This window comes from Mesoplodon bidens (genome assembly GCF_964165515.1).
Source record: "Mesoplodon bidens genome assembly, chromosome: 14".
Classification (NCBI taxonomy): domain Eukaryota; kingdom Metazoa; phylum Chordata; class Mammalia; order Artiodactyla; family Ziphiidae; genus Mesoplodon; species Mesoplodon bidens.
The window spans coordinates 30,585,856-30,612,272 of record NC_138170.1 but is presented as its reverse complement, the minus strand read 5'-3'; the positions used below and the strand labels follow the sequence as shown (position 1 = coordinate 30,612,272).

Sequence of the window (26,417 nt, the reverse complement as noted above, 5' to 3'; positions counted from 1 at the left end):
CCCCTTACTTTCAGGCACAATGAATGATTCAAATAGCTGTTGGCGATTTGAGTGATTCCATTTTAGCCTCATTACTGTTCGAATTTCATTTATAAATGCCTCTAAGCATCCCCACTGCATTTTCTCTCAAAATGTCCTAGTCTAATACTATTTCCTATATAAAAGTGATTTTGCTGCCAATTACTTCTGAATTAAAAAGATATGTCCACGTTGGATTAAAACTACAATAGAGGTTAGCAATTACACTATAATTGGCATGCTCCTAAGCCATTCTACTCTCCAATCTAAAATCTCTCCTTCCTATAAAACCTGGGTTAAGGCTCTTAAAAGAGGAGGAAAAAAAAAAAAACATGAGCTCAGAGTAAATACACCAGAACAAGTCTCAAGGACTTATCTCCCTTGTACACTGACCTACATACTTTGAATTGAGAGCAAAAACATTCTAGAACACAATCTCCAAAAAGGTCACCTTCACATCCTTAATTAACAAACTTCTCCTCTACAGCATGACTAGATATATACAAAATGACTTCTTGGTTTCTTGTAGCATGAGCAGTTTTACTAAGAATTCTCTCTGAATCAACCAAGGAAGCTCACCTTGCATCAGAAGCAAAGTAATACTCCACTGCTTTTTCTTCAACGGGGAAAAGGCAAGTTGTGCTGTCCACACGAGAGAGATTACAGCTTCCTTTTTTATCTTTGCCTAAATTATAGAGTTAACAGAATCAGCACATATCTAGAAAACCATGGCTGATATATAAATATACAAAATTTTCTACAAAATCAACAAAAAACCATAGCAATGCAAAATAATTCCAGCAACTTTTCAATGCCAGGTAGATCCCCCTATTTCCATGCAATAAGCCAACAAGAACAACGGGCATAGAGTGAAAGAGCAACTATTAAAGACAGCGTGGCAGATACAGTGCTGTGTTATACGTTCTTTAATGTAATATTTCTTTTCCAAGTAAAAGGCAAATAATTAATGTCACTAAGTCTTTTTTTAATGTACGTATAGCCTAATTTTAATTTAACTTCATACAAAACGTAATGAAATTAATACATATAAGTTTGTATACTTAAACTTATCATTAAAATTACATTAAAAATATCAAAACTGTGCAGTGAAAAATAAAATGAAGCCTAGTGGCATATTTTTATTATCTCCTAACAAAACTTCTCTAGATTTTAACAGTAAGTCAGCATAACAAGTCAAAGTTCAGGCTACACTAATTCTGATCTAAAAACAAAACAAAGATACTTATAACTCTCTAACCATGGTATATCATACATGGCAGCTACTGCTAAGGACTGGAACTATAAAACCAGAACCTCTCCTTTCTTAAAACTGGATTTTCTTACATTACTTTTATGTCAGGATAAAGTATAGTCCTTTTGCAATGATAATATCTTTTAATTCTAGCACTTTAGAATTCTGGCATTTCTACTTAATTTGTCAAGCTATTGTTGAAGAACTTTTTTCCTCTCTGCTTATTCACAACTGAAGTCAAAACTAGAAGGCATAATGAAGTTTGACAAATTTGCCAAATACAGAAAATACTATTAACTGAAGGCTATATAAATGTCACAGAGACAAAAAAGCACCTTTCTCTAAGATCAGGACATAGTGGACCTTGTAACCAATGGATACAATGGCCAGAGGATACCATAAATATACTTGTAAAAACTCATATAGTGTCCATCCTCTAAAATGCAAGTCTATAAAAACTTGATAGTAATTATTCTTAGTAACATACATTCAAAGTTCTCCACAATCTATGATTATTTGGTGTGTTTTAGGCATGAAAGTAAAATAGCTCTTTCCATCCAAATTCAACAGCAGAAAAGATACCACACTTTGAAAAACAAGTATAAGATGACATCCCAGAGAAGATAACACTATAAAAAGATAAAACAGATCAGTGTTTGCCAGGGGCTGGGTATGGGGCCAAGGGTTGACTACAGAGGGTCAGCTGAGGGAACTTTTTAGGGGATAAATTGTTCTTTATCTTGATTGTGGAGGTGATTATACAACTCTATGCGTTTGACAGAACTCATGAAATTGTACATCAAAAAGAGTGAACTTTACTGTACGTAAAAAGGTGAATTAAAAAAATAGGCAAAAGGATAGGCCAGCACCTACATTTAAAAATTTTTAAATACAACTAGCTTTGGTTATAAAATATCCTACTGGGGTTGAGTTTCACCATATTCTTTTTACAAATATTGGTTATTTCCTTCTTCAAGTAACAGGGTATATTTAAATACAATATTCAGAAGAATTCAAGGTATCACTGCCTATTTAAATGAAAAGAATATTACCACTTGACATCTATATGTCTGTTACAATCTGTAAAATGTCTTCCCATCTACTGTTTATCTCCTCTGATTTCACTTAAGTGGAAACGATTGTTATCATCCTGCTTTATTTGGTCAGTAGCTATACCTGGAGAAAATAGCAAATGCTTGAAAGCCAGTCCAGCGTTTTCCCCTTTATACAGCGTCTTCAATAAGAGGCTGTACTTTTTAAACTAAACTCTGCTAAGCCATACATTATCTACCTACTAGGAGCTAGAGAAATCAGGGTTACTAAAACACAACCCCTGATCTCAAAAAGATGTCTCACGATAAATTTTTCTTCCAACTTCTTAAGAGCTTAGCCAATGTTTTTCCATTGCTTCTAAAAGCAGCCTAAGACATTGTACAAGGTAACATATCACATAAGTAATATATACACAAGCAGAATTATTAACAGAAATCTAGAACTCTGGATCCAAAATTTATACTGGTAGGCTAGTTTTTTTTTCTGAAAAGAGAGGGAGGCGAGGAGGAAAATAAGTTCTAACATCTCAGGACTGAAGGTTATTTAAGGAAATAACTTTCTGCTCTAGGTAAAACAGTGAAAGCAGCTACTATCTAAAGATGAATAGGTTTAGAGTACTTTGCTACATCTTTTTCAAGAAACCAAGAATTATGCATTAATAATATAGGTTTCAATTTCCTGAATTTACCATTCCCTGTGTCTTTTACAGAGAGAGCTTTTAGTAAAAAAGTAAACAAAAATAACACACCATTTTTTGTCTAATTATATCAATAAAATGATCCAGTTTGTACAGCTAAAAAGATAAACTTCAGGGGCTTCCCTGGTGGCGCAGTGGTTGAGAGTCCGCCTGCCGATGCAGGGGACACGGGTTCGTGCCCCGGTCCGGGAGGATCCCACATGCCGCGGAGCGGCTGGGCCCGTGAGCCATGGCCGCTGGGCCTGCGCGTCCGGAGCCTGTGCTCCGCAACGGGAGAGGCCACAACAGTGAGAGGCCCGCGTACCGCAAAAAAAAAAAAAAATAAATAAAAAAAAAAAATAAAAAATAAAAAATAAAAAGATAAACTTCAAATGTAAATTTAAAAAAAACTCCAAATTCAAACAAAGCCCATCAGGTATCAAATGTAAAAATATAAACGTAAGATGGCATGCATAAAACAAAATCCATTTAAACATATTTCAGTTAAAAATTAGGCTAAATTATTCAAATAACTACCAAATGCTATTGTAGGTCAACCTACAATAGCCTAGCACGCAAACACAATGCTCTTTTCCTAATCTCAGCATCTTATTTATAGTAATGTATCCTACATGGTTTTAATTTAAAACAAAGGAAAAAACTTTAAAATTTCAACTATTTCCTCAAATCTCAGAGATCTTAAAGAAACAAATTATTAAAAGCAGTTTTCTAAATGCCAAAAGCAGACAGACAAAATACACTCCACAAATCAGAAATATAATGTCAAAATATGTTTCCCCATAAAATAAGCATATTTTAAGAGGCCCAGCACATTCATTCACTCCAAGAACAAAAAATTAGTAAAGAATGAACAAAAGAGGATAAGATTCCTCCCCATCCATGCAGAGTGCATTTCCCACCTCTTTCTCCCTGTGATCCCCACCATGTGAATTTTGATCCAATCTGAGTCCTAGCTAAGGATATACAACAGAAAAAAATTCTACTTGTCAGAGAAATCACAAAAACAAATTCTTTTCATGTCTAGACAGAACTATATATATGAGTGGATCTGACCAAAGGGGCATTTAATCAATTTTAGGAAAATTATTCTTTGTAACTACTGCACTCAATTTATACATTTTTCCCATGGCATGATGTAGGAATAGTTTTTACCTGTTCTGTAGAGGATTGGAATGTGATCAGTAGATAGTTTATGTTCACTTCGTACACCAATCAACAAAGGGCTACCTCGTCTGTTAGTACAAAATTAAACAGAATTAAACCGTTTTTATAAGTAATGCACTAATGATACAAAATTTAAATGATGAGGGAACGCTCTGCAAATATAAACTCTCCCTCCAAGTTCAACTTCAGATATAACAAAAGAACGACATAAACAGAGTTTTTAAAAAATATTCAGAGGTCAGCCAACTATGACCCACAGGCCAGGTTTGTCTATTTTTACTGGAACACAGCCATGCCCTTTCTTCTACACATTTTCTACAACTGCTTTCACACTACGACAGCAAAACTAAGTGGTTGCCACAGAGGCAACATGGCCCAGAAAGCCTAAAATATTTACTACCTGGCCTGTTACAGAACAAGTTTGCAGACCCCTGTTCTATAATGATGCATTAGGAAGTTTTCTCCTTTTTAATGTAAAATGGAACCTTTCTTTTGATGTGTGAACAATATACGAACATTAGTCCCCTTGACTTCATTTTAAAGACAGCTCTCTCTTACCAACTCTTAGGGTTCCACACTGTTCTAAAAAGGACTTCATGATTAGGCTTGAATATCCCAGCAAAAGTAGTAATGGTACAATTATCTAGGACTCTGTCTAGAATATAGAGTTCTGAAAAATATGGATATTTTACAAAATATTCAACATCCAAATTCACAAAGTAACAATGGTACCCCACTACAAACAAAAGGCCAATTATAAATGCCAAAATGTTTTTGCTTTGTTAAGGGATTCTGTTACACGGAATAGTGGTAAAACAACAGACAAGAAGGGCATATGAATATAAATACAGTCGACCTCCCATATGCATGGGTTCGCATGGGTTCCACATCTGCAAGTTCAACCAACTGCAGATTGAAAATATTCGGGGAAAAAAAATTCCAGAAAGTTCCAAAAAGCAAAACTTGAATTTGCCACACACTGGCAACTATTTACACACTACCATTTGCATTGTATTTACAACTATGTATATAACAGTTACATTACATTAGGGTATGTAAGTAATCTAGAGATGATTTAAAGTGTACAGAAGTATGTATCTAGGTTATACGCAAACACTACACCATTTTATATAGGGGACTTGCAAATCCATGGATTTTGGTATTCACGGGAGCTCCTAGAACCAATCCCCCATGGATACCAAGGGATGACTAACACAAATATCTCTAAAAGAGGACAGAGCCGTTATGGTGAAGGGCCATTCATAGTGTACAGGGAATAAGCTTATAATTCTGAAGTTTCAAAATACATATAATTATTAGTCATTATTAAATTTATATATACCTTGTGCCTACTGCTTGGCCAGGAAAATGAACACTTTTAAATACAAGTGCAAAAGCACCTTCCTATAGAGGGAAAAAAATGCATTAGCAATATATATAATAATCAATTATCAAATGTGAAATGCCTAAAATATACTGGCTTCAGCACAGAAGTGTTTTGTTCACACAGCTACTCTTTTGCACTAGTTTATAAATGAGTCTAAATTTTAGGTAGACACTTACTCCTGAGCTTTGATGTATCCAAGATCCACTTTTTAACCAAGCCCACTCTTGAAATAGGCTCAGTAGATAATAGCTCCTAAACAGACCATTCTAAAGACACCTTTGTACACACTACCAATACTTCTCAATAGGTACATCACATCTCCCATACTACGCATTAGTAAGGGAAGGGCAGAATCAGAAAAGATCCCGAGCTCCATATCCAAAACCCATTCTCTGGCCCAGTAATTCTATACCACTGTTAACTTCCATTCTTTTTGTCCTTGATATTGGAGACATAAATATACACAATCACAATTATTAGCATGCACACCATACCGCCCCCTCAACCCAAAATCCTCAGGGACAGGGCCTAAGGAAATCAAGAATGAATAAATGAGGAACATAAGGTAGGAGAAGGAAGGAACAGAAAAACTGGGTTATACGAGTAGAAACAAGAAAAGGCTGGGAAGGCACACTACTCTGCCTTGAGTAAAGAGAAGGAACAGTTCTCTATCTTCTCTACCTTTCTGACTCCTTTTGCTGCAGACATCATAAGATTTGGGTGGAGATGGGAGGTAAGGGTTGGACCTTCATAGAGAAGTAAAGGGCTTTTAAATGGGAAAGCCAGAGTTATGAGTGGGATTGGGGCGGGGGGTGGAAGTCACTACGTATTTGGATCTTTGTGTATCTTTGATATCTTTAATCTTTAATTAGGACAACTGGGATGAGATCAAAAACAATATCACTTTTCTCTCGGGTTGGGAAATAATTTTCTGTAAAGATACAGGGCCAAGGAAGAGTCCCCATAAGGAAAAATGAGTTGACTGTACTGGCTGAGAGACATGCAGCCATTATCCCAGAATAAAGAGTGTGTATTTCACCGAAGCTACCCTTCGCTAAGTTATTGACTAGAAGAACACTTGAATGAGCAGGAAGCAAGAAAGTGATGAATCCCCAACTGTGTGTACTGTGTACACGTTTGTGTGTGGTGTGTATGGGTTTATATGTGTGTGTATGCATAGTTTATGGACAAACTGCTTTTGGATTATTTTTAGTTCCCATGACACTAAACTACAGTGAAAGAAGTAAAATCATTAAAACATCAGTCTCTCAAAATTATTCAAGTTGAATAGTTATATACATGGGAAATAAAAGCAAAAAATACTTAAGAAATTAGCATAATTCCTACTTATCAAAGTTATTTTTAAGCGTTTATTGTAATTAATGTTGGCAATAATTATCCTTAAAAGTGTGGTTTAATACCAATTGTTGGATGACTCTCTCCACCAAGGTAGTAAAACTTGTATCTTGACTTTCCCGATTGTCATACATGTACTTAACAAGCTTGGCAATTGTCTCTGTGTCTGTTTCAGATTCAAAGTCATAGCCTTTGCTTTCCTGTAATTAGAAAGGAAAAAATTTTGACCCATTCAAGGAAATATTCATAATATCTAAATCTTTTCTACACAATTTTTCCTCAAAAATCTCATTACCCAACTTCTAGTCTTTTCTTGACCACCACACCCTGATTACCCAATCTTTAAAGTTAAGGTCACCATCTAATTACGGTGAACCCAAAATAGTGAGGTGACCAAACATACTTATAATTCTCTGTGACCAAACGTACTTATAATTATATAAATCTATATATGTCATATATGAATTAAATACATTTTTAAATAATTAAAATATAATGAAATATAAAACATTCACAAACCACTAATTCCATTATGAATATAATGATTACTTCTTTTTTTTATAAATTTATTTATTTATTTTTGGCTGTGTTGGGTCTTCGTTGTTGCTGCACGGGCTTTCTTTAGTTGGGTCGAGTGGGGGCTACCCTTTGTTGCAGTGCACAGGCTTCTCATTATGGCGGCTTCTCTTGTTGCAGAGCACGGGCTTCTCCTTGTGGTGGCTTCTCTTGTTGTGGAGCATGGGCTCTAGGCGCATGGGCTTCAGTAGTTGTGGCACACGGGCTCAGTAGTTGTGGCTCACGGGCTCTAGAGCGCAGGCTCAGTAGTTGTGGCGCACGGCCTTAGTTGCTCTGCGGCATGTGGGATCTTCCCGGACCAGGGCTCGAACCCGTGTCCCCTGCATTGGCAGGCGGATTCTTAACCACTGTGCCACCAGGGAAGCCCATGATTCCTTCTTTAATGATGATATTTCACTGTCCAATACAGTGGCCATTAGCTATATGTGGCTATTTAAATTTAAAGTGAAATAAAATTTCAAATTTAGTTCCTCATTCATCCTACCTCAACAGCCACATGTGGACAGTGGCTACCATACTGGGACAGTACACGTATAGAAAGTTTCCATCACTGCAGAATGCTGAACCGGGCAGCTCTGAGAAGTCACTCATGAAGTCATCATCATTACCATTACTATATAGTACACAGCTATTTAGGGCATGGAGCCTTCACTCAATCTGTCTTGAGTCTTTTAACACCCTAGAATCTTTTAAAAATGACACGGTCTCTCACAATGCAAAGACATCCCCCCAAATTCCAATTTTATTTAAGCTTTTGGGTCATTTATAATCAAGCCAAATAATTATTTTCTTTTCATATAAGAAACAAAAAAGTTGTACTGTCAACAAAAAAAAGTCCAATAAACCACCATATCCTTTAACTGTCTTAGGAATTCTTTGATCACATCGAGATAGGATTTACTGCACATCCCAACAAACAACCTCAATGCTCTCATTAGAAGTATTCTTCAAAGACTGGTAGTCTTTTTAGGTCACTTTACTTACCAAAAACTTTTTCAGGTCTTTGTAATTGGTGATGATTCCATTGTGAATAACAATAAATTCTAAAAGAGATAAAAGTATTGATGACCAAAAAATTATAGGTCTAATAAACACTATAAATTGCCATTACTATTAGATTTTTCTCAAGTCAAAAAATTTGTTACATGCTATACTTTCAGGTGTAATCAAGTATTATCCACTTTTCATCAACAGATTACCCTCAGGTAGACAGCACAGTTCACATGTAGAAGCACACAGTGCTAAGAGGTGGGTATAGTGGGTTAATATAATAAACTGGAGTCTAGAGACATCAACTTCAGTTGTAGCTAAACTACCAGTCCAGTGCCACCATGTAAAAGAAGCAGGTTCCCTGGGCCAGTTTCCTCATTTGCAAAATGAAAGGGTTGAACTAAATAACTATTATTCTCACTTCTTTGTTCATTCATTCTTATGCATAAAACATTCCTAAGTTTAAAGAAAAAGGCTTCATTCAATTTACACTAAATGAGTTTAAAACCAAAGTTAAAGAATTGAGAAAAAACGGACAGTTACTCAGTTCTATGGTTTAATTTACTTATCTGAGGTCCAGAAAACTCCCAGAATGTCAGATAAACCAAAGTTAAAGAAGCATTTCAAGATCAAACACAGATGACAGTGGGATAATTTTCATCTTTTTTTGATTAAATAACTTTCAAAAATGTAAGAATGTGCAATCAGGAGTTGACAATGTTATTTGTAGCCACTGACAGTGTATGTAAAGTAAAGGCAACTAATGTGGATTTCTTATTTAAAGTTCATGTAAATCAGGAGAGAAATTACCACTAAATTCAATTTTATATCAAATTATCAAAATGTTTTTTAATGTAAAGATCTGACATTAAGTGAGCTTGAACTGAACACGTTCATTACAAACCAAATGTTAAACACTTCACTAGATTTCTAAGAAAGAAAAGATACCACAAAATGATACTACAAAAATAAATCTTAAAATTTTAATGCTAGAACACAGAGAATCATAAATAGCTGATATAAAGCCTTAAATTAAAGCCAAATTCTCAAAATATAACATATAGTTTTTCAGAAATCTTTTATAAAGACCTTGTCAGTATTAAAAGTTTGAGTAGTTAACATTCTAATCCAATTTTTATGTGAAGCACGAAAAACCTAAAAAGGTAGCTACTGAATTAAACTATAAAATCTTACCTCAAAGGGATATATATACACACATACATACATATATACACATATGAATGTATTCACTTATTTTTTAAAATTATGGAAGAACAGACTCAAAAATTTTGTTAAATGTTTATATACAGGAAGAGATGGAATAAGGAAGAGGAAATAAGATAGAAGCTAGACTTATTTTAGTATGCCTTTTTTATAGGTATGACCTCGGAACTATGCAAATATTTTAAATAGTTTTAAATAAAAATTATTTTTAAAGAAAATCAATTCCTAAAACTCAAAATAAAACATATTAACATAATGCTATACCCAGCTAGTAGAACAATTACATACAGAAGGATTATTCCAAGTGACTCCAAAACATAGTAATTTGATTATACATCCCTAGAGAGATATACCCTAAGGACAAAAAAATAAACAAAAAACAGTCAACATACTGTTATGGTAGTGTTGACATTATGATTCCATTGTACATGTAACATCGGATAGATCAAAAAAGTATGTTGCTGGTGTTAAGAACTAAGTTTTTAAGTGTGACTGAAAAGAAATACATAAATCAATGAGGTTAAGTAAAAGCCTTACAGCCCTGGATTTGAATTGAAAGTGTTAGTGTAAAATTATGTTGTGTTTTCTCTTTAAATTTATACATGCACATACACAGAGGTGTATGTATTTCCTAGCTCTGCTCACTGAAAAGGCCTAGGTGCAACGAGCACTTCTAAGACCTGGTTTAGTCTTTTTTTTTTTTTTTTTTTGGCAGTGCAATATAGAAGTACATGGTGTTACTAGCTTGAGCTAACAGAAGTTTTAAAAGATGACCATTTACTATCAAGTAGCCTCATAACAGAAATGTATCTCAAGCTGCCAAGGCTGTAGAAAATATGCAGGATGGGATGGAGATTATTCTTGTGTTTAACAGGGTAAAAGAGTTAACTGCTAGCCCAGCACTATAACTGTACTTATTTGGAAAAAAACTGTTTTGTTTCAATGATGGTTTCATCTTTCATTTCTTTCAGCTGGGTGGGAAATAAAAGGACACGTGCTTTCCTGAGTTTTACATGTTCTTGTTAATACACGTTCTGTTTCAGCAGGCTGCCATCCATTAAGCCTGCAGGAGTCCTCCTGGGTATTCCTGAATTGTGTTGTGTACATGTGTGTACACATGAGAGCTTGTCTTCTTACAGCATTTAGTTGCTGTTTGCCTTTTTGTTGGATAAAATATTAGCAATGTATCCTTTCCATATTCCCTGCCATCAAACCTATTATGATCCAGAATCCTCATCAAACATCTGGTTTTAGAACTTTGGAGATGGTAGTAAAAAAAAAAAAAATTCTTGGACAAACCATCCCCTCCATAAGCATGGGCCTATGTTTGCCCTCTTCCTACAGGCCTCATCTTCAAATTTTAGTTCTGTCACATAAGAAAATCTCACTCTGTCCCGTGTCCTTTTCTAATCTTGACAAAGATGAAAGTTCCTTCTAGAGCTATCCATGCTCCTCAGATCTGCTGTGTGCGCTGTGCGGACTCCCAGTGGAGGGTGACAGCAGGCGGTAGACTCTAAGGCACTTTCCTCCACGTAGAATGGCAGGTTGTCCCTCCCCGCACTCTCCCAAGAAGATGACCTGATGCATCCTGGCTCCGTGTTCACACAGCTTGTCACTGCGGCAGAAGACACATCTACGCCTTTGTTATTCAAACGTGGGTGGCTCTCTAGCATGACTAAATAACACGGGAACAATCCATCTCTAAATAAATACTACCGTGCTGTTTCTCCTAGAAGTGCCTCTGCTGATGTATTTCTAAGCCACACCAGTCTTTCCAGTTTCAGTGGTGGAATGTGGCCCCCTACTTACTGTTGGGGGTTACTTTAAGCATAAAGTAAATCCTTCTCCAACAGTTTTAAAATACTTGTGACTTCAGACATCAGTTCAGAGAGCTTACACTTTGTCAGCCTTCACCTGCTCCTTAATTCTCGACACTACGAGGTGGAGTTATCAATGAGATCACAGAAGCTACTGCTGGAAAAGTTTGTAAGACAAAAAGTCATCATGGGCTTCCCTGGTGGTGCAGTGGTTGAGAGTCCGCCTGCCAACGCAGGGGACACGGGTTCGTGCCCCGGTCCGGGAAGATCCCACATGCCGCGGAGCAGCTGGGCCCGTGAGCCATGGCCGCTGAGCCTGCGCGTCCGGAGCCTGTGCTCCACAATGGGAGAGGCCACGACAGTGAGAGGTCCGCGTACCGCAAAAAAAAAAAAAAAAAAAAAAAAAAGTCATCACATGTTTCTTGACTGTCCTAACTGAGCAATGTTTTCTAAGTCTGAGATGTAGGCTTTGGAGGAGTAATGGTAACAAGTTATCTGAGTATCCAAGAGTCTGAAAGACCTCTCTGGAAATATAAATATATAACAAAGAGAGAAGACAGTTATCAGGGAGGATGCTTACTTACACAGTGAAACTTGGATCTGATTGTTCTCCTGGCACAAAGGAGCGAGTACTTTCAACAGGACATCTACATACTAAGAGGTGGTATGGCAATTAATTTCAGGGCAAAACTGAATCAAGCATTCTATATCTTGGAAAAAAACTTCGTTTTTTTTCATGGAAACTAGATGCTCTTCTCTAGTTTACTGAATTTTAAAAACTGAAGATTCTGCATTTATAAAAGGCCTTTTTACATAAAGTAGAATTTCTAATCGACAGATCTAGAAATCAATCCAAATTGGACAAACTATGGATTCAACATGCAGATGAGATTTCCTCCTACGTTTACCTTGATGCAGATTTGATACCCACCCTCAAAAGAATCCTATAAAAAAAACAGCTTCAAAACCCCTTTTTTATCACAATAGTGCAGCAAAACCAGAAGTAAACAACTGCCTGTTAACCTGTTATTTCAAATATCGACTGAAAAGCCAACAGGCATTTTCTTGTGCAACTTTTTAGAACACTGTTATGTTGAAATATCAAATCTGCATGGCACTGTCCCTTCACAGAAGGCAACAAACTGCCAGTACATCATGTGGGAGGCCGTCCTTAGTGCTGTCGGCCATGAAAGTGGGCCTCCTTCAGGATCCGGCTGAGGTGCAAGCCAGGGCCTTGGCACAAATGCAGACTGCCTGGCACCGGCTGGGGGTGCTGGCGCTGGGCCCGGCGACGAGGTGCTTTAAGCCACTTTCTGGCCCGCCGGCCCTGGCTATTAACGCTGCTGCTGCTCCCGCCACTATCACTGCGTGAAGACTCTGTGTCCCGGGATCGTGAAAGACAGGCTTTCTACTACTCCTTTTGGTCTTGGGGGGAAGATGGTGGTCTTCTTCATCGCCACCCCTTCCTTTCCTTGGGCAGAGGCGCTGGCTCACAGCAGCTGATGGAGGGGAGAGACGAGGCGCCGCAAAAGGAGGGAGCACAGGGTGCTGTGTTTCGGTGGTTGCCACACCCACCCCCTCAGGCCTTGGTTCCGCTACTTCCAGCATCTGCTCCAGGCCCCCCATGTCGCAGCTACCACGGCACCCAGGTTTATAGTCTTTAATTATCGTTTCCACTGAAAGGAACTAGGACTCCTTAGAGAAATGACTGATTCCAGGTTTGGGGCAGGATTAGATAAACCTGCAACATCTTGAACTATCAGAAAATAACAAAGAGTACTGAGCCTACTTGGGTCACATCAAAAGGACTCAGGAGTCAACCTGAATAAGCTCCCAATGGGAAGTTTTGTGCATCAATATAGATAATTACTTCAGTGTTTTGAAACCAATGAAATATTTTAAATCCATGAATTTATAATAATACAGTAATTATAAAAAGGAACTCTGTTCACCTTAGAACATTAGAACCGCTTCATTTGAAACATGGTAAATAAAGGGGAAAAAAATCAAACATTTATCTTGCCTTTCCTATACAATCTGTACATCAGGGTAATCAAGTGGTTAATATGGAGAAGTTTCTCTTTATAGAAGTATTTTAGATAATAAATGACGAAGGAAAGATTGTATTAGACTATCACCATTTTATAACCCCTAAAGAAATAATTAATATTGGCAATGATTATCAATGACCTAACACAAAAAGAAAAACATCCAAACATTACAGGTACAAACAAATACCATACCAATTTATAACAAATAGAAGGGACAGAGAATCATGTTAAGTGACACCACAGGATGCATGCCATTAGCAAGATCTAGACTGTAGGAAACTCTACAGGACAAACAATAGAGTAAACTGCAAGGAAGAAAGGAGAGAAAAGGAAAAGTCTCTTAGGCGACTTAGGAGATAAGTCAATCTACTAAGTCCTTACCTTTTAGAGATACACACTTACATAATTACTAATTAAATGCTATGATATCTAGTTATCTGTGATACATCTATCTATATGATATCTATTGGCTTCCAAAATAATCTGGGTGGGGTACAGAAAAATATAACTGATTATGTATTGATAAATGTTAAAGCTGGGTGATGGATACATATCAGGTTCTGTATACTCTCTACATCTGAATATGCTTGAAATTTTCCATATTAAGACAATGAAAACAGAGTCATTCTTCTCCTCTTACTGGCCCTCTACAAACACTCCAGAGCATGTACAGTCTGTCCATACCATTATTTTTATCAGAGCGCTGGGGATGGCTATTGACAGGACTGGGTTCGCCATGCGTGGCCCAACGGGTATGAGCTATTCCAAGGTGTACATCAAATTCTATATCCAAATCCATATCTTGTTGTTCTGAAGAAGATAAAATAAAAAATTTCAATATTAAATCATGTTGTAGAGATAATGCTATAAGCTAAAGTTAAATATAATTATTACAGTTCTGCTTACCTGGAATATATAATTATTGAAACTGAAGATCAGGCATATTCAAAACAGTAATTAAAAGACTTACAGGAGTCAATGCAGCTGAAGTATTTAGGGCAAATGGTTCCAATAACAACCAAAAAGATGGATACAAAGAGACAAAGCATATGTGACAAAATGCTAACAACTGGTAGAACTAGATGAAGTATATGGATGATTAATGTACTATTCTTTCAACTTTTCTGGAGGCTTGAAAATTTTCAAACCTATGGTCAAAAAGAGTTAAGGCGATTTTTAAAAATCTGTATTTAATCCTTTCCTTGAAAAAAATCAGTATCATTTTAATTAGACATGTAAAAAAAATTCATTTTCTCAATGCCACACAACATTATGACTGCAATTTCTTTGGTCCCCAGTGAATGTAACCGTATCTCACACCATAAACTGCAATTATGAAGAGCTTGCATAATCAAAAAATAGTCCTTGAAAACAAAGCAGCACTATGAAAGTATGAGGTTATGGGCTGATGCTCCTCTGTCTTGCAAAGCAGCTGTTCTAATTCCTTCTCCTTACGAACTCTCTCTTCTCGCTTCCTCCAGGGAAAAGAAAAAAAAAAAAAAGACAGTTCTAGTATAGCATCTACCGGTAATGTCTCCTTCTAATTTCCTAAATAGAAATTTCATTTGGCTAAGAAACCAGATAACAAACCTTATCAGAATTAGGTCTAAATTGAGAGCAAAATGCTCAGAAATGTGAACAGGAAAGTCCACACATTTTAGTACATAGTCTTTGTAGATTTTATCCTGGCTTAAACAGAGGTCATCCTAAAATACAAATCTGATAAAGAAACAATGCTTAAAATCCTTAAATAGACTTCCAGTTGCTTAAAATGTGGTTTGCATCCCTAGCTACCCATATGAATCATCCTAAACCTGGTCACATGGATTTAAAAAAAGATTCTCAAATTCTAACATACAACCAGAGAACCATTTTCTCACAAGATAAAGCCCCAACACCTTTTCATGGTATACAAAGGCCCTTCACCATCTGGCCCCCACCTACCTTTCCATCCTTCTCTCCCAACCCTCTCCAATCACTCCTCGAAGCTTTCAATGCACCTTTTACAAATAACAACAGCTAACATTTATGGAGAACTTACCCTGTGCAAGGTACTACAGACATCTCCCCACTCTATCCCTATCACTGTGGCCTAAGCCGCCATCATCTCTACATGGACTACTAAACAGAATCCTAACTGGTCGCCCTGTGTCCAGTCTTCCTCTGTACAATCTAACCAAAGTGATCCTTTCAAAACAGAAGTTAGATCACGTCAGTCCCCTATGCAAAATGTTCCAGTGGCTTCCCACGACACACAAAGTAAAATCCATCATTCTGAAGACCCTCCATGACCTAGCCATCAGCCTCCTCTCTAGCCTCATCTCCTGCCACTCTCTCCCTCACTTACTGAGCTCTAGCCCCACTGACTTCCAGCTATAAGCAGGCCAAACCAACAATGAATCTATGCACTTGGTGCTCCCTCTGCCTAGAATTCCCTTCTTCAGACAATCACGTGATCTCTGCTCAAATGTCATCTCTACCATACTTTTTCTTCATGGCACTAATCACTACCTAACGTTATTATTATTATTATTTTTTTAGTTTCTCCTTTATAACAAAGTGAATCAGTTATACATAAACATCTGTTCCCATATCCCTTCCCTCTTGCGTCTCCCTCCCTCCCACCCTCCCTATCCCACCCTCCCTATCCCACCCCTCCCAGGGGTCACAAAGCACCGAGCTGATCTCCCTGTGCTATGCGGATGCTTCCCACTACCTAACGTTATTTACTGTTTGTCATCTGGCCCTCTCACTAGACAGTAAGCTCCATCTGGGCAGGGAGTTTGCTTATCTTTTCTTTGTCCTAAGGGCTTAGAACGATGGGTGGTATAGAATAGGTACTCAATAAATATTCATTTTGTTATTGAATCCTTACAATACAATTAGGTACTGTTAGGTACAACTGTCCCCATTTTATAGATAAAGAAACTGAGGCTTCACGAGGTCACAGAACCTGCCCTAGGTCACAACTAATAGGAAACAGAGACAGGATTTGAACCCAAGAGTGCTTGACTCCAGAACCTAAGACTAAAACCACAATGTATACCCTGCCATACTATTATAACATTTATGACATGTTGTCTACCTGGCTTCTGCCAGAATTTAAGATCTACAAAGGTAGCAGCTTGTCTTATTTGAACCGTAAGCACTAAGCTATATAGGACAGATACTCAAACTTTTGTTGGGTAGTTCAATCAATGGATAAAATCATCAATGTATTCTTTTCTGGCTTAATTGTGTTCTGAAAAATTAAGGTGACCTGATAAATGACCTCCAGAAAAGTAAGGATTTCAATTTATTACTACTTAACAGGCAATGCAAGCAGTGAAAACATTTGACTAGTTTTTTGGGTTAACTATAATTAAAAGCAGTATGTGCCCCCACTTGCTGGCAAGAGAAAGTACATTGGAGAAAGCAACAAGAGTCTATAAAATGAACTCATTTCAAATTCACTGTAATTACCATACCTATTTCACTGTTGCCAAAGGAACATTATCTAATGACTAATAAGAAAAAGATCATTGCTATGACAATACGCATATTCCCCGCAAGAAATATTGCATGTTTTATAAATTAATCAGGGCTCCAATCCTGACTCTTCCTATCCACTGTTACTCCATTCTAAAGCCCCTTGTTGAATCTTAAGTCTAGATAATGCTACACTCAGTTTTCTCTCCCCCGCCCGCCGCAAGCTGCCAAGCAACACTGAAGAAAGTCACAAAATTCTGTAAGTTGAGTCCATTTCAAGTTCATGGGTAATTATCAAATCTATTTACCTGCTGCCATTTAATGAACATGTATCCATGTTCCCTATTCACTAAACTGAGAACTCATTCAATTCCCCAACAGCTCATGACATTTTTTATACTCTTTTTAAGCCTCAATCCTACCTATATAGTCCCTCAATCTACCTTACTCAGGTTTCCCCTTCACCTCATAACTCCGTTTTAATTAGCTTTTCTTTTCCCTTTAACTCCTATAGAGGTTAACTCCCCACCTGTGCCTTGACCTTTCTGAGCTGTAACGCCTCAATAATTTCCTTTCTTGCATCTTCTGTCTTCCCCCCACCCTTATTACTCCCAAGGTTCCTTGCCCTCTGTGTACCTATTCTCAGATGTCATCTTTCTTTTTAATAGTTCAAACATATTTAATTTGCTGGTAATAATGAAACACTCAAGTACCTACACCCAGACAACAAATGTTAACATATAACCATCTGTGCTTTACATCTTTAAGACATAAATTATTTAAAAAATCTTTACTTGTTGTCATGCCCTAGAACAGCAGTCCTCTTCTGCCTTTCCTCGGCCCCCAAACTTCACTGCTTTTACTGCTGACACCACCTAATGTCAGTACCTGCTCCTCTGAGCTTCAATTTTCTCATCTGCAAAATGAGGATGGTAATTTCACTTACTTCATGGGTTATGACGAGGACTATATAGAAGGCGCTTAGTAGAGTGCCTGGGACACAGAAAGCAATCAATAAATGTTAGCAAGTATTATCAAAGTCAGGAGCTACCAAAAAGCAACCTAACGGTCTTCCCTGAGATGTCTTCCTTCCCTTTCATCTTAAGAGGTTAAACACTAAAACTTGCTGGGAATAATAAAATAAACATCACAAACATCGAAATAACCACACTCCGACTTAACAAATGCTAATGTCTAACCATTTATGCTTTAGATCTTTTTTAAACCCTGAAATGTGGGCTTCCCTGGTGGCACAGTGGTTGAGAATCCACCTGCCAATGCAGGGGACACGGGTTCGAGCCCTGGTCCGGGAAGATCCCACATGCCGTGGAGCAACTGAGCCTGTGCGCCCCAAATACTGAGCCTGTGCTCTAGAGCCCACGAGCTACAACTGCTGAAGCCCGCGTGCGGCAACTACTGAAGCCCACGTGCCTAGAGCCCGAGCTCCACAACAGGAGAAGCCGCCACAGTGGGAGGCCCGCGCACCACAGCGAAGAGTAGCCCCCACTCCTCGCAACTAGAGAAAGGCGGCGTGCAGCAACAAAGACCCAACGCAGCCAAAAATAAATAATAAATAAATAAACCCTAAAATGTAAAAAAATGCAGTTGGTGCCTTCTTTATACCCTGCTCCATCCTTTTCCTCCCCACAGGATTCACAAGAGCTTTCCCACCTATGCCTTCAAATTTCCATCATGCTACTATATCCATAAATTATAGTGTTCTTTTTTTTTTAATGGTACAATACTTTGCATATCCTTCTCTAGGTTGCTTTTTTCATGCAACATTAAGTTCTCAGAAATTATGCATGTCCCCACATGCAGAACCAGATCCAGTACACGTCTTTCAAAAGCTACACATGGTCATTCACTATCACATACAACTTATTCCAGGTTGCTTCTAAACTTTGCTGCAGTGCATCTTATTGTCACGTCTCCCTGTCATAGTGTTTCTTTCGAGTACCTGCCCAAGAGTGGAAGTGCTTGGCCACAAGGTATAGGCGTCTCCCATTTAGACATTGCCAGATTGCTCTTCCAAGTGATTCATCAGTTACAAACTCACCAGCACTGTCTGCAGGTGACCCATTCCAGGAAAGGGGTCACTTTCCTGCAGGTGGAGGCACGTTTCAATATGTTGACATTCAAAGATGGTGATTCTGGTCACAGTCTGCCTTTCTAGCCTCCCACTCATCTACCAACAAAGTAGATTAAAAGGACTACCTACGTTCCATCAAACTTGCCTTCCCTATTTTTATCTTTTTCCAAGCTAATCTACTCAGAAGGTCCTCCCTTCTCACCTTCACTGCCCAAATATAATCAGCAGCCATCCCTTACATATCCCAAGTCTTCCTAACTTGTGGGAACTAGCTCTCCCCTGAATCTTAAACCAATCTGTTTGTTCTCTCCTGTAGAACCTACTATAATCAGCCTGGTAAACAGGATGCAGTACACACATTAGACCAAATATTTATAACCACAGTTTTTGAAGTGTAGTTTTTGGGGTGTCTGCTTTACCCCAAGCTAATCTTACCCACAATACATAAAAAATAAGTACTGATTTAATTTGTTAAGCAAGTACAGTGGACCCTTGAACAACACGGGGGGTTAGGGGTGCTGACCCACCAAGCAGTCGAAAATCAGAGTATAACTTATAGTCAGCCCTCTGTGTCCAAGGTTCCACCTCCATGGATTTAACTGACTGTGGATGGTGTAATAATGTAGTATTTACTATTAAAAAAAAAATTCGCATATAAGTGGACCTGAGCAGTTCAAACACGTGTTGTTCAAGCAACAATTGTACCACAAAGCTAAATGTCTGGCTTAGGTGAAAATTAAAAATGACTAAATCCATTGTTCTCCTCTTCCACCTGCACTTCTTTACAATGATAATGAAGGCATCCATTTGAGCAGGTATACAAAAAACCTACTGTTTCCTGGTTTTTTAGAGATTTTTTTAAAATGTTTTTTCAATCAATCTACTTCAAAGTTTTGTTTTGTTTTCAAGTTTCCTGTGAAAAAATAAAACGTATAAACATAATGTAATGAACTAAATACCGTAAAGTATACCCTCTTTAATGGAACATGTATCTCTGGCAACTACTTTATGCCAGGAAAGTAAGAAAATCATGAGGGAAAAATATGATACCTGATTGTATCAGACCTACTAAAAGGTGCAACATCCAGACTGATTACACATCCAAACGCAGCGTTTAGTCCAAAGTGAAGACAACCACCAAGTGAAGACACATCAATAAGGGCACCACTGAAAATACCTTCTGTCTTATGAAAGGCCTTTCATCAGGAATGATGGCTACTTCATTTTAGGATATTAAGCTTGCTCTGAACACAATGTACATAATTAAGTTCCTTCCCTAGTTAATATCATTTTTTGAAACTGAGGGATATTAAAACCAGTACAGATAGTATCAAAACTACTTTTCTGGGCTTCCCTGGTGGCGCAGTGGTTGAGAGTCCGCCTGCCGATGCAGGGGACACGGGTTCGTGCCCCGGTCCAGGAAGATCCCACATGCCGTGGAGTGGATAGGCCCGTGAATCATGGCCGCTAGGCCTGCGCATCCGGAGCCTGTGCTCCGCAACGGGAGAGGCCACATCAGTGAGAGGCCCGCGTACCACAAAAAAAAAAAAAAAACTACTTTTCTTCCCTCCCTTCAACTTTAAGAATCACTATTCTCAAAATGGGCCCCAAAATATGTGAGGAAAAGTAATTTGGTAGGGAAGGGAGAAGGAAGAAAAGAGGAGGGCGTTCAAAAACCAAACTAAGTACATTACTGTGAACTTCTTCATCCAGCGCCTTAACTTTTCCTTTCTTCTTAATGAGCTGGATTTTGCAGGCATTGGCTTCCCAGTCTTTGTCATTGCCTCCATCAATCCCCACACCTAAATCACCGAGAGGTAGAAAAGCAAGATTTAGAAACTGACTAGTACTTAGATTATCACTGTAAGGCAAAACTTCTAAGGAAAAAAAATTTTTTTTCATTTAATTAGTTCACTTACTTATCAATTCAAAATTTACTGAAAACCTACTATATGTCAACAACCATGGTAGCTGCTAGAGATAAAAATGAAGAAAACTCAGTTCCTGCTCTTAAATTTCTCAATAGTCTATTGAGAAGACAGACAAGGAAAAAAATAATTACAATACAGTGTGGTTTTAATATAATAAAAGTTATGTGGTTATAATAAAAGTACTACAGGTTGCAACTGAAGTACAATGGAGAAACAAAGAAGACGGGCGCTCACTGCAGAAGCAGGGTAAGGAGGGAATGTCAGAGAACACATCTCTCAAGATTCTACTGAAGTCCCTACGTAATTTGAAAAAATTACTCTGAAGGTACTGGAAAAGCACTGAGTAGTTTCAAGCAGAGAAATTACATGGCGAAAAAGCTCAGAAAACTCCCTTTGGAAAGAGTGTAAAGATTGGAGGAGAGAAACAGGAAGAAGAAACCTGCTGTCAGAAGTTACACCTACAGCAAAGCAAAAAATGAGGAAGGCCTGAGCTACACAATGGTCATGAAGAGATGGGTGATACTGAGAAGCAGAACCGACTGCAGGTAACGTGAGAAAGCAGGAGACGTCTGGGACGCCTCCCAGGCTCAAAGGACTTGCTGAATGACTGACTGTTGATAAAAGAACGCAGAAAGAACAGAGTGAAGAGTGGAGTGAGAAATGGAGCATAGTCAGTTCAATTCTGCACATGCAAAGTCTATAATATCATGGTTTATCCAGGGAGACACTTCTAGGAGGCAGCTGGAAATACAGGTGTGCAGCACGGGAAATACATCTGGACTGTAAGTCACAACCATACAGGAGGTTGGGACTTCCCTGGTGGTCCAGTGGTTAAGAATCCGCCTTCCAATGCAGGGGACGTGGCTCCAACCCCTGGTCGGGGAACTAAGATCCCACAGCCGCGGGGCAACTAAACCCACACACCGCAACTAGAGAGAAGCTCGCAACAAAGAGCCCACACTCCTCAACGAAGACCCAACGCGGCCAACATAAAAATTAAAAAAAAAAACATTCAGGAGGTTGATGAAGTCAGAGCTCACGAAAATACAAAATAAGAAAAGTGGGCCTATGAAAGTATCTTGAAGAACATTAATATAAGTAACAGGTGGAAGAAAAGAAGCCCCCAAAGCAGGCAGAAAATAATCAGCGTGTTAGGAGGAGAATGAGAAGATGCGCTGTCAAAGAAGCTGAGGAAAGAGAATTTTAAGAACAAAGGAGTTGAGGGATTGACTTTCCATTAACTGAGGAAGAGTCATGGAAGATAAATGCCCGTTACAACCAGGAATGTTGAGTGTACAGAAAAGAGTTAATATGGCAGGCCCAAGACTGCTGTCTTAGAAAGGCCTGCTTGGTAAAGTTGGCCATTGGCTGGCATCTGTGAACTTGGATTTCAGGAGGGTTCCCACCACAGTAACTGATTAAGTATGGCTTACTGCACCTACACTGTTGGTGCAAACAATGTGGCTTATGCTGAATGTCTGCTTCCCTCTAGGAGCCTGGAATTTTGGCTCATGTTAGGCAGAGGGTATCTACATGACCAGCCCCCAGTGACAGTCTTGGGCACTGAGTTACTAATGAGCTTCCCTGGTATACAACATTTCACACATTTTGTCCAACTCACTGGGGGAATTAAGCATATCCTGCATGACTCCACAGGAAGAGAATCCTGAAGCTTATGTCTGCTCTCCTCCAGAATTCACCCCATGCACCTTTTCCTTTTGCTGATTTTGCTTTGTATTCTTTTGTTGTAATAAATCAGAGCCATGAGTACAACTATATGCTGAGTCCTCCTAGGGAATCACTGAAACTGGGGATGGTCTTGGGGACCCCTGATACAGTTAAGGGAAGAAGCTGGAGTAGAACATAAAGTTGACAAAAAGTTATTTTTATCTGCTTTGTTGTTTATCTAAGATAGAAGAATCTTGGGCAAGTTCACATGCCAAAGGCATGGAATCCACGGAGAAAAAGAAATTAAAAGTTACAGGAAAGAAAAAAAAATGTACAGAGTAAGGCCTTAAGAACTCTGTTTTATAATGAAAATGCCCCATGTGATTTGTTCCTATAGCAACATTCTTAGCAAAAGAAGATACCAGTAAGGAGCAATATTCTACATAAATGCTAATGCTGCTGAAATTGCATGAACAAACCCTTTAAACATGATAAAAGCCAAAAATCTTCAGATTTTAGATTTACCAGAAACAACAAAATGAACATTATAAAGAATCTAGTAACCTAAAACAAACAAAAAACCCTTTCTATTTATTCAAGAATCATGCAACACCCATAATATTTTTTTAAAGGAAATACCAGCAGAATCATATCCTCTGTACTCCAGTCTCTGAAGGCCTTTGATTAGGGTCTCCAAAATTTCTCGTCTCGTGCGAGGAACATGGTAGTTTAAGTAAGCAAATATACCTGCAAATAAACAAATATTTAATAGAAAATTCTAACTAGAGAATCAACTATAACTATGGCATAACTATGACAAAAATCTTAATTTTCATAATAATGTCTAAGATGTGCAAAAATGTGAAGCTACAGTCTATCTTTTTTTTTTGTATATTATGCTTTAATGTATTGTATTGATGATTACACAAAGCATATGATAGGCTGGATCCAGCCTGCTATATGCCATACAGTCCATCTTTAAAAAAGAAAGAACCTTCACTTCAAATTATTCAAAGGCAGTGAAACTTTTTCAAAGCGGAATTTCTTGTAAGTATAAAAGACTGAAGCAAATAAGTCAAAATAAATGTTTAGTTTTTTCAAAGCCGTTTATAAGACTGTTCACTTACCTTCCATCACTGACATTTTAACAACTAAAATTTAATGCTTCAAAACTAACCAACAAATTTGGGGTTTATGGCCTATATACTGAGCATTATTTTTAAAGGAAAACATTTTCTGAACTAAGTATTTTAAGCAATATATGGACCCTCCAAAACTATACAGATGAAATAATTTTTCTTACTTTCAACGACCATGATATCAATATATATTAGGAATAAATAACTTATAAATAGCAATGATGTGAAGAATACTCACAATCCAAATAACTTAATCATAGAGAAAAACGGGCTAAAAAATATATATAATCATCGTAGGACAAATGGTTTCTCGCTTGTTCACCAGATTAGTAAGGGACGAATAACCATGATACATGTTAAGAACTCTTGAGAATTCATAGAAAAGGAGCAATCATTTGGAAAAGCAAAACTATAAATAAAGGGACTTGCACAACAAGAACTGATCCAGAAGAGCACAGAGGCAGTAGAACCCAGGTAAAGGAAATCCACATTTCAGGAATAGCAGCAAGGACATTGTCTGAGGCCTTCCATGATTGTGCTTTGGCCAGGGTGGATATAGCTAAAATGTGTAAAAACTGAAAATCAAAATATAAAGAAATATAAACTCAAGTTGCTTATTTATGAAAGAACTTTCTCTTTTCTTAACTATCTTACACTATAATGCCACTGATTCTTCAGGGGATTAATTCTGTGGGGCAGAACTCTGGAATGACCAGTTTGCATTTCATTTGAAAAGGTATCTTTAGCTCTATAAAGAGTTTGGTTTTATCAAAGCATTTCAGCATGCAAAAATATCACATAGCTAATATTTGACAAAAAAGCCACCGTAACGTGCATGCTGATCACCATGATGAGTACAGAGCAATTTTCTCAGTCATGCCTTTCAAACAAAAAGGAAATCACATTTTAAAACTAAAATCCAAAACAACCTGAAACAACAGTTTGAACTTTCCCAAAAAAGGTAGTACAAGGCCAGACTTATAGAAATCCTATATTCATTCATATTTTTAAAAATTATAATTGTAAAGATCTATTAAGTTATCATGCACTGTACAAGCATCTCACTTTTACTGCACCACAACACTGCACGAGGTCTGGAGGTTTTGTTGTTATTGTTGGTCCTTAATAAAGTATCTGTAATATGAAAAAACTAAACCAATAACCCAATTGTAAATCAAACTTTTATGTGTTCTACCCTTTTCCCCCCATGGGTCACTGACCTTTGATAAAGATTAAATGCACACAGAAAACTGTCAGCCCCAAATAAGTATTCTATTAGCTCATTAATGGACAATACACAGAATATAAATATTTTCCCAAAATAAAACTTTAAATGCACTAAAAGAGGAACTTCCCTGGCGGTCCAGTGGTTAAGACTCTGCGCTTCCACTGCAGGGGGCATGGGTTCAATCCCTGGTCAGGGAACTAAGATCCCGTATGCCACGCGATGTGGCCAAAAAGAAAAAAGGAAAAAACAATGTGCTAAAAGAACACTGATTCTCAACTAGTCTACTCTTCATCACTGTGATTAGCATCAGCTAAATAATCTGCTAAAGGAGGATACAATCTAATTCATCTGAAAATCATTAACTAATACAACATATTACATTGTCAAAAATTCTCTGCAGGCTGAGGGCTCTGGAAAGCCTTGAAGACGAAGTCCAAATCCCAATAATGCAGCACATCCAGAAAAATTCACTACTAAATCATTTCTCCTTTTTTTTAAGAAATGTAATTCTTTTTGAGATTTTTTTAATTGAAGTAATATTGGCTTGAACATTATGTTTCATGTATATAACATTATATTTCTATATACCCCACATACTCTGTTCTGTTTCTACATTCTTGTTTTTTTTTTTTTGGTTTGGTTTGTTCATTTAAAGAAATGTAATTCTGGAATTCCCTGGTGATCCAGTGGTTAGGACTCGGTGCTTTCACTGCCAAGGGCGCAGGTTCAATCCCTGGTTGAGGAACTAAGATCCCACAAGCCTCGCGTCGCAACCAAATAAAAAAAAGAAAAAGTAATTCTGATGGTAAAAGTAATACATTCAGAGAATTAAAGATTAAATATAATAATCAAATACCAATTTTTTTAAGCAATTTAAATGCTAATGACAAAAAACAACTGTTTTTAAGACAAGTTATACACTCAACACATTTTTACAAGAAAATTCAGAGTGATGCAATATTAAATTCACTATCTTCAATGCACGTAATTCAACAACAGCCTTCAACTTCGATATTATTTCTAACTTCAATCTCCCTGGTTTACATTAGCTTATTGGGTGAATCTTGAGATCCTGAGTACAATTTTATAGGGAAAGAGGTATTCTCTAAACCAGTATCCCTCTCCAAACAAACTTAAATTTTAACTATTTGATAAACTAATAAAATTCACACTAAACATCTGTTAGCTCATAAAAGTTTCTTGTGCTGAAGAAATCCTGCAAATTCTTTAACTCGTGTCCGCGAAGCTTTCCACTATACCACCCGGCCTCAGCTTCCCCTTCTGCGAAATCAATGGGCTTGACTGA

At 37.7% G+C, this 26,417-nt stretch overlaps 1 protein-coding gene across 2 annotated transcripts in view; it reads right to left on the bottom strand.

Annotated features, from left to right (window-relative positions):
• GFPT1 (glutamine--fructose-6-phosphate transaminase 1) overlaps positions 1–26,417 on the bottom strand; it is a 66,096-nt gene that overhangs the window by 30,746 nt on the left and 8,933 nt on the right. The window contains exons 2-10 of one of the 2 annotated variants that reach the window (XM_081254808.1): positions 23,384–23,491; positions 20,840–20,947; positions 14,270–14,395; positions 8,488–8,546; positions 6,993–7,127; positions 5,527–5,588; positions 4,173–4,252; positions 3,920–3,973; positions 598–703 (exon numbers count right to left, since the gene is read on the bottom strand). In XM_081254808.1, coding sequence (XP_081110934.1) covers positions 598–703; positions 3,920–3,973; positions 4,173–4,252; positions 5,527–5,588; positions 6,993–7,127; positions 8,488–8,546; positions 14,270–14,395; positions 20,840–20,947; positions 23,384–23,491 — 838 coding nt within the window. The remainder of the gene's footprint in view (positions 1–597; positions 704–3,919; positions 3,974–4,172; positions 4,253–5,526; positions 5,589–6,992; positions 7,128–8,487; positions 8,547–14,269; positions 14,396–20,839; positions 20,948–23,383; positions 23,492–26,417) is intronic. The other variant, XM_081254809.1, reaches the window with a different exon arrangement.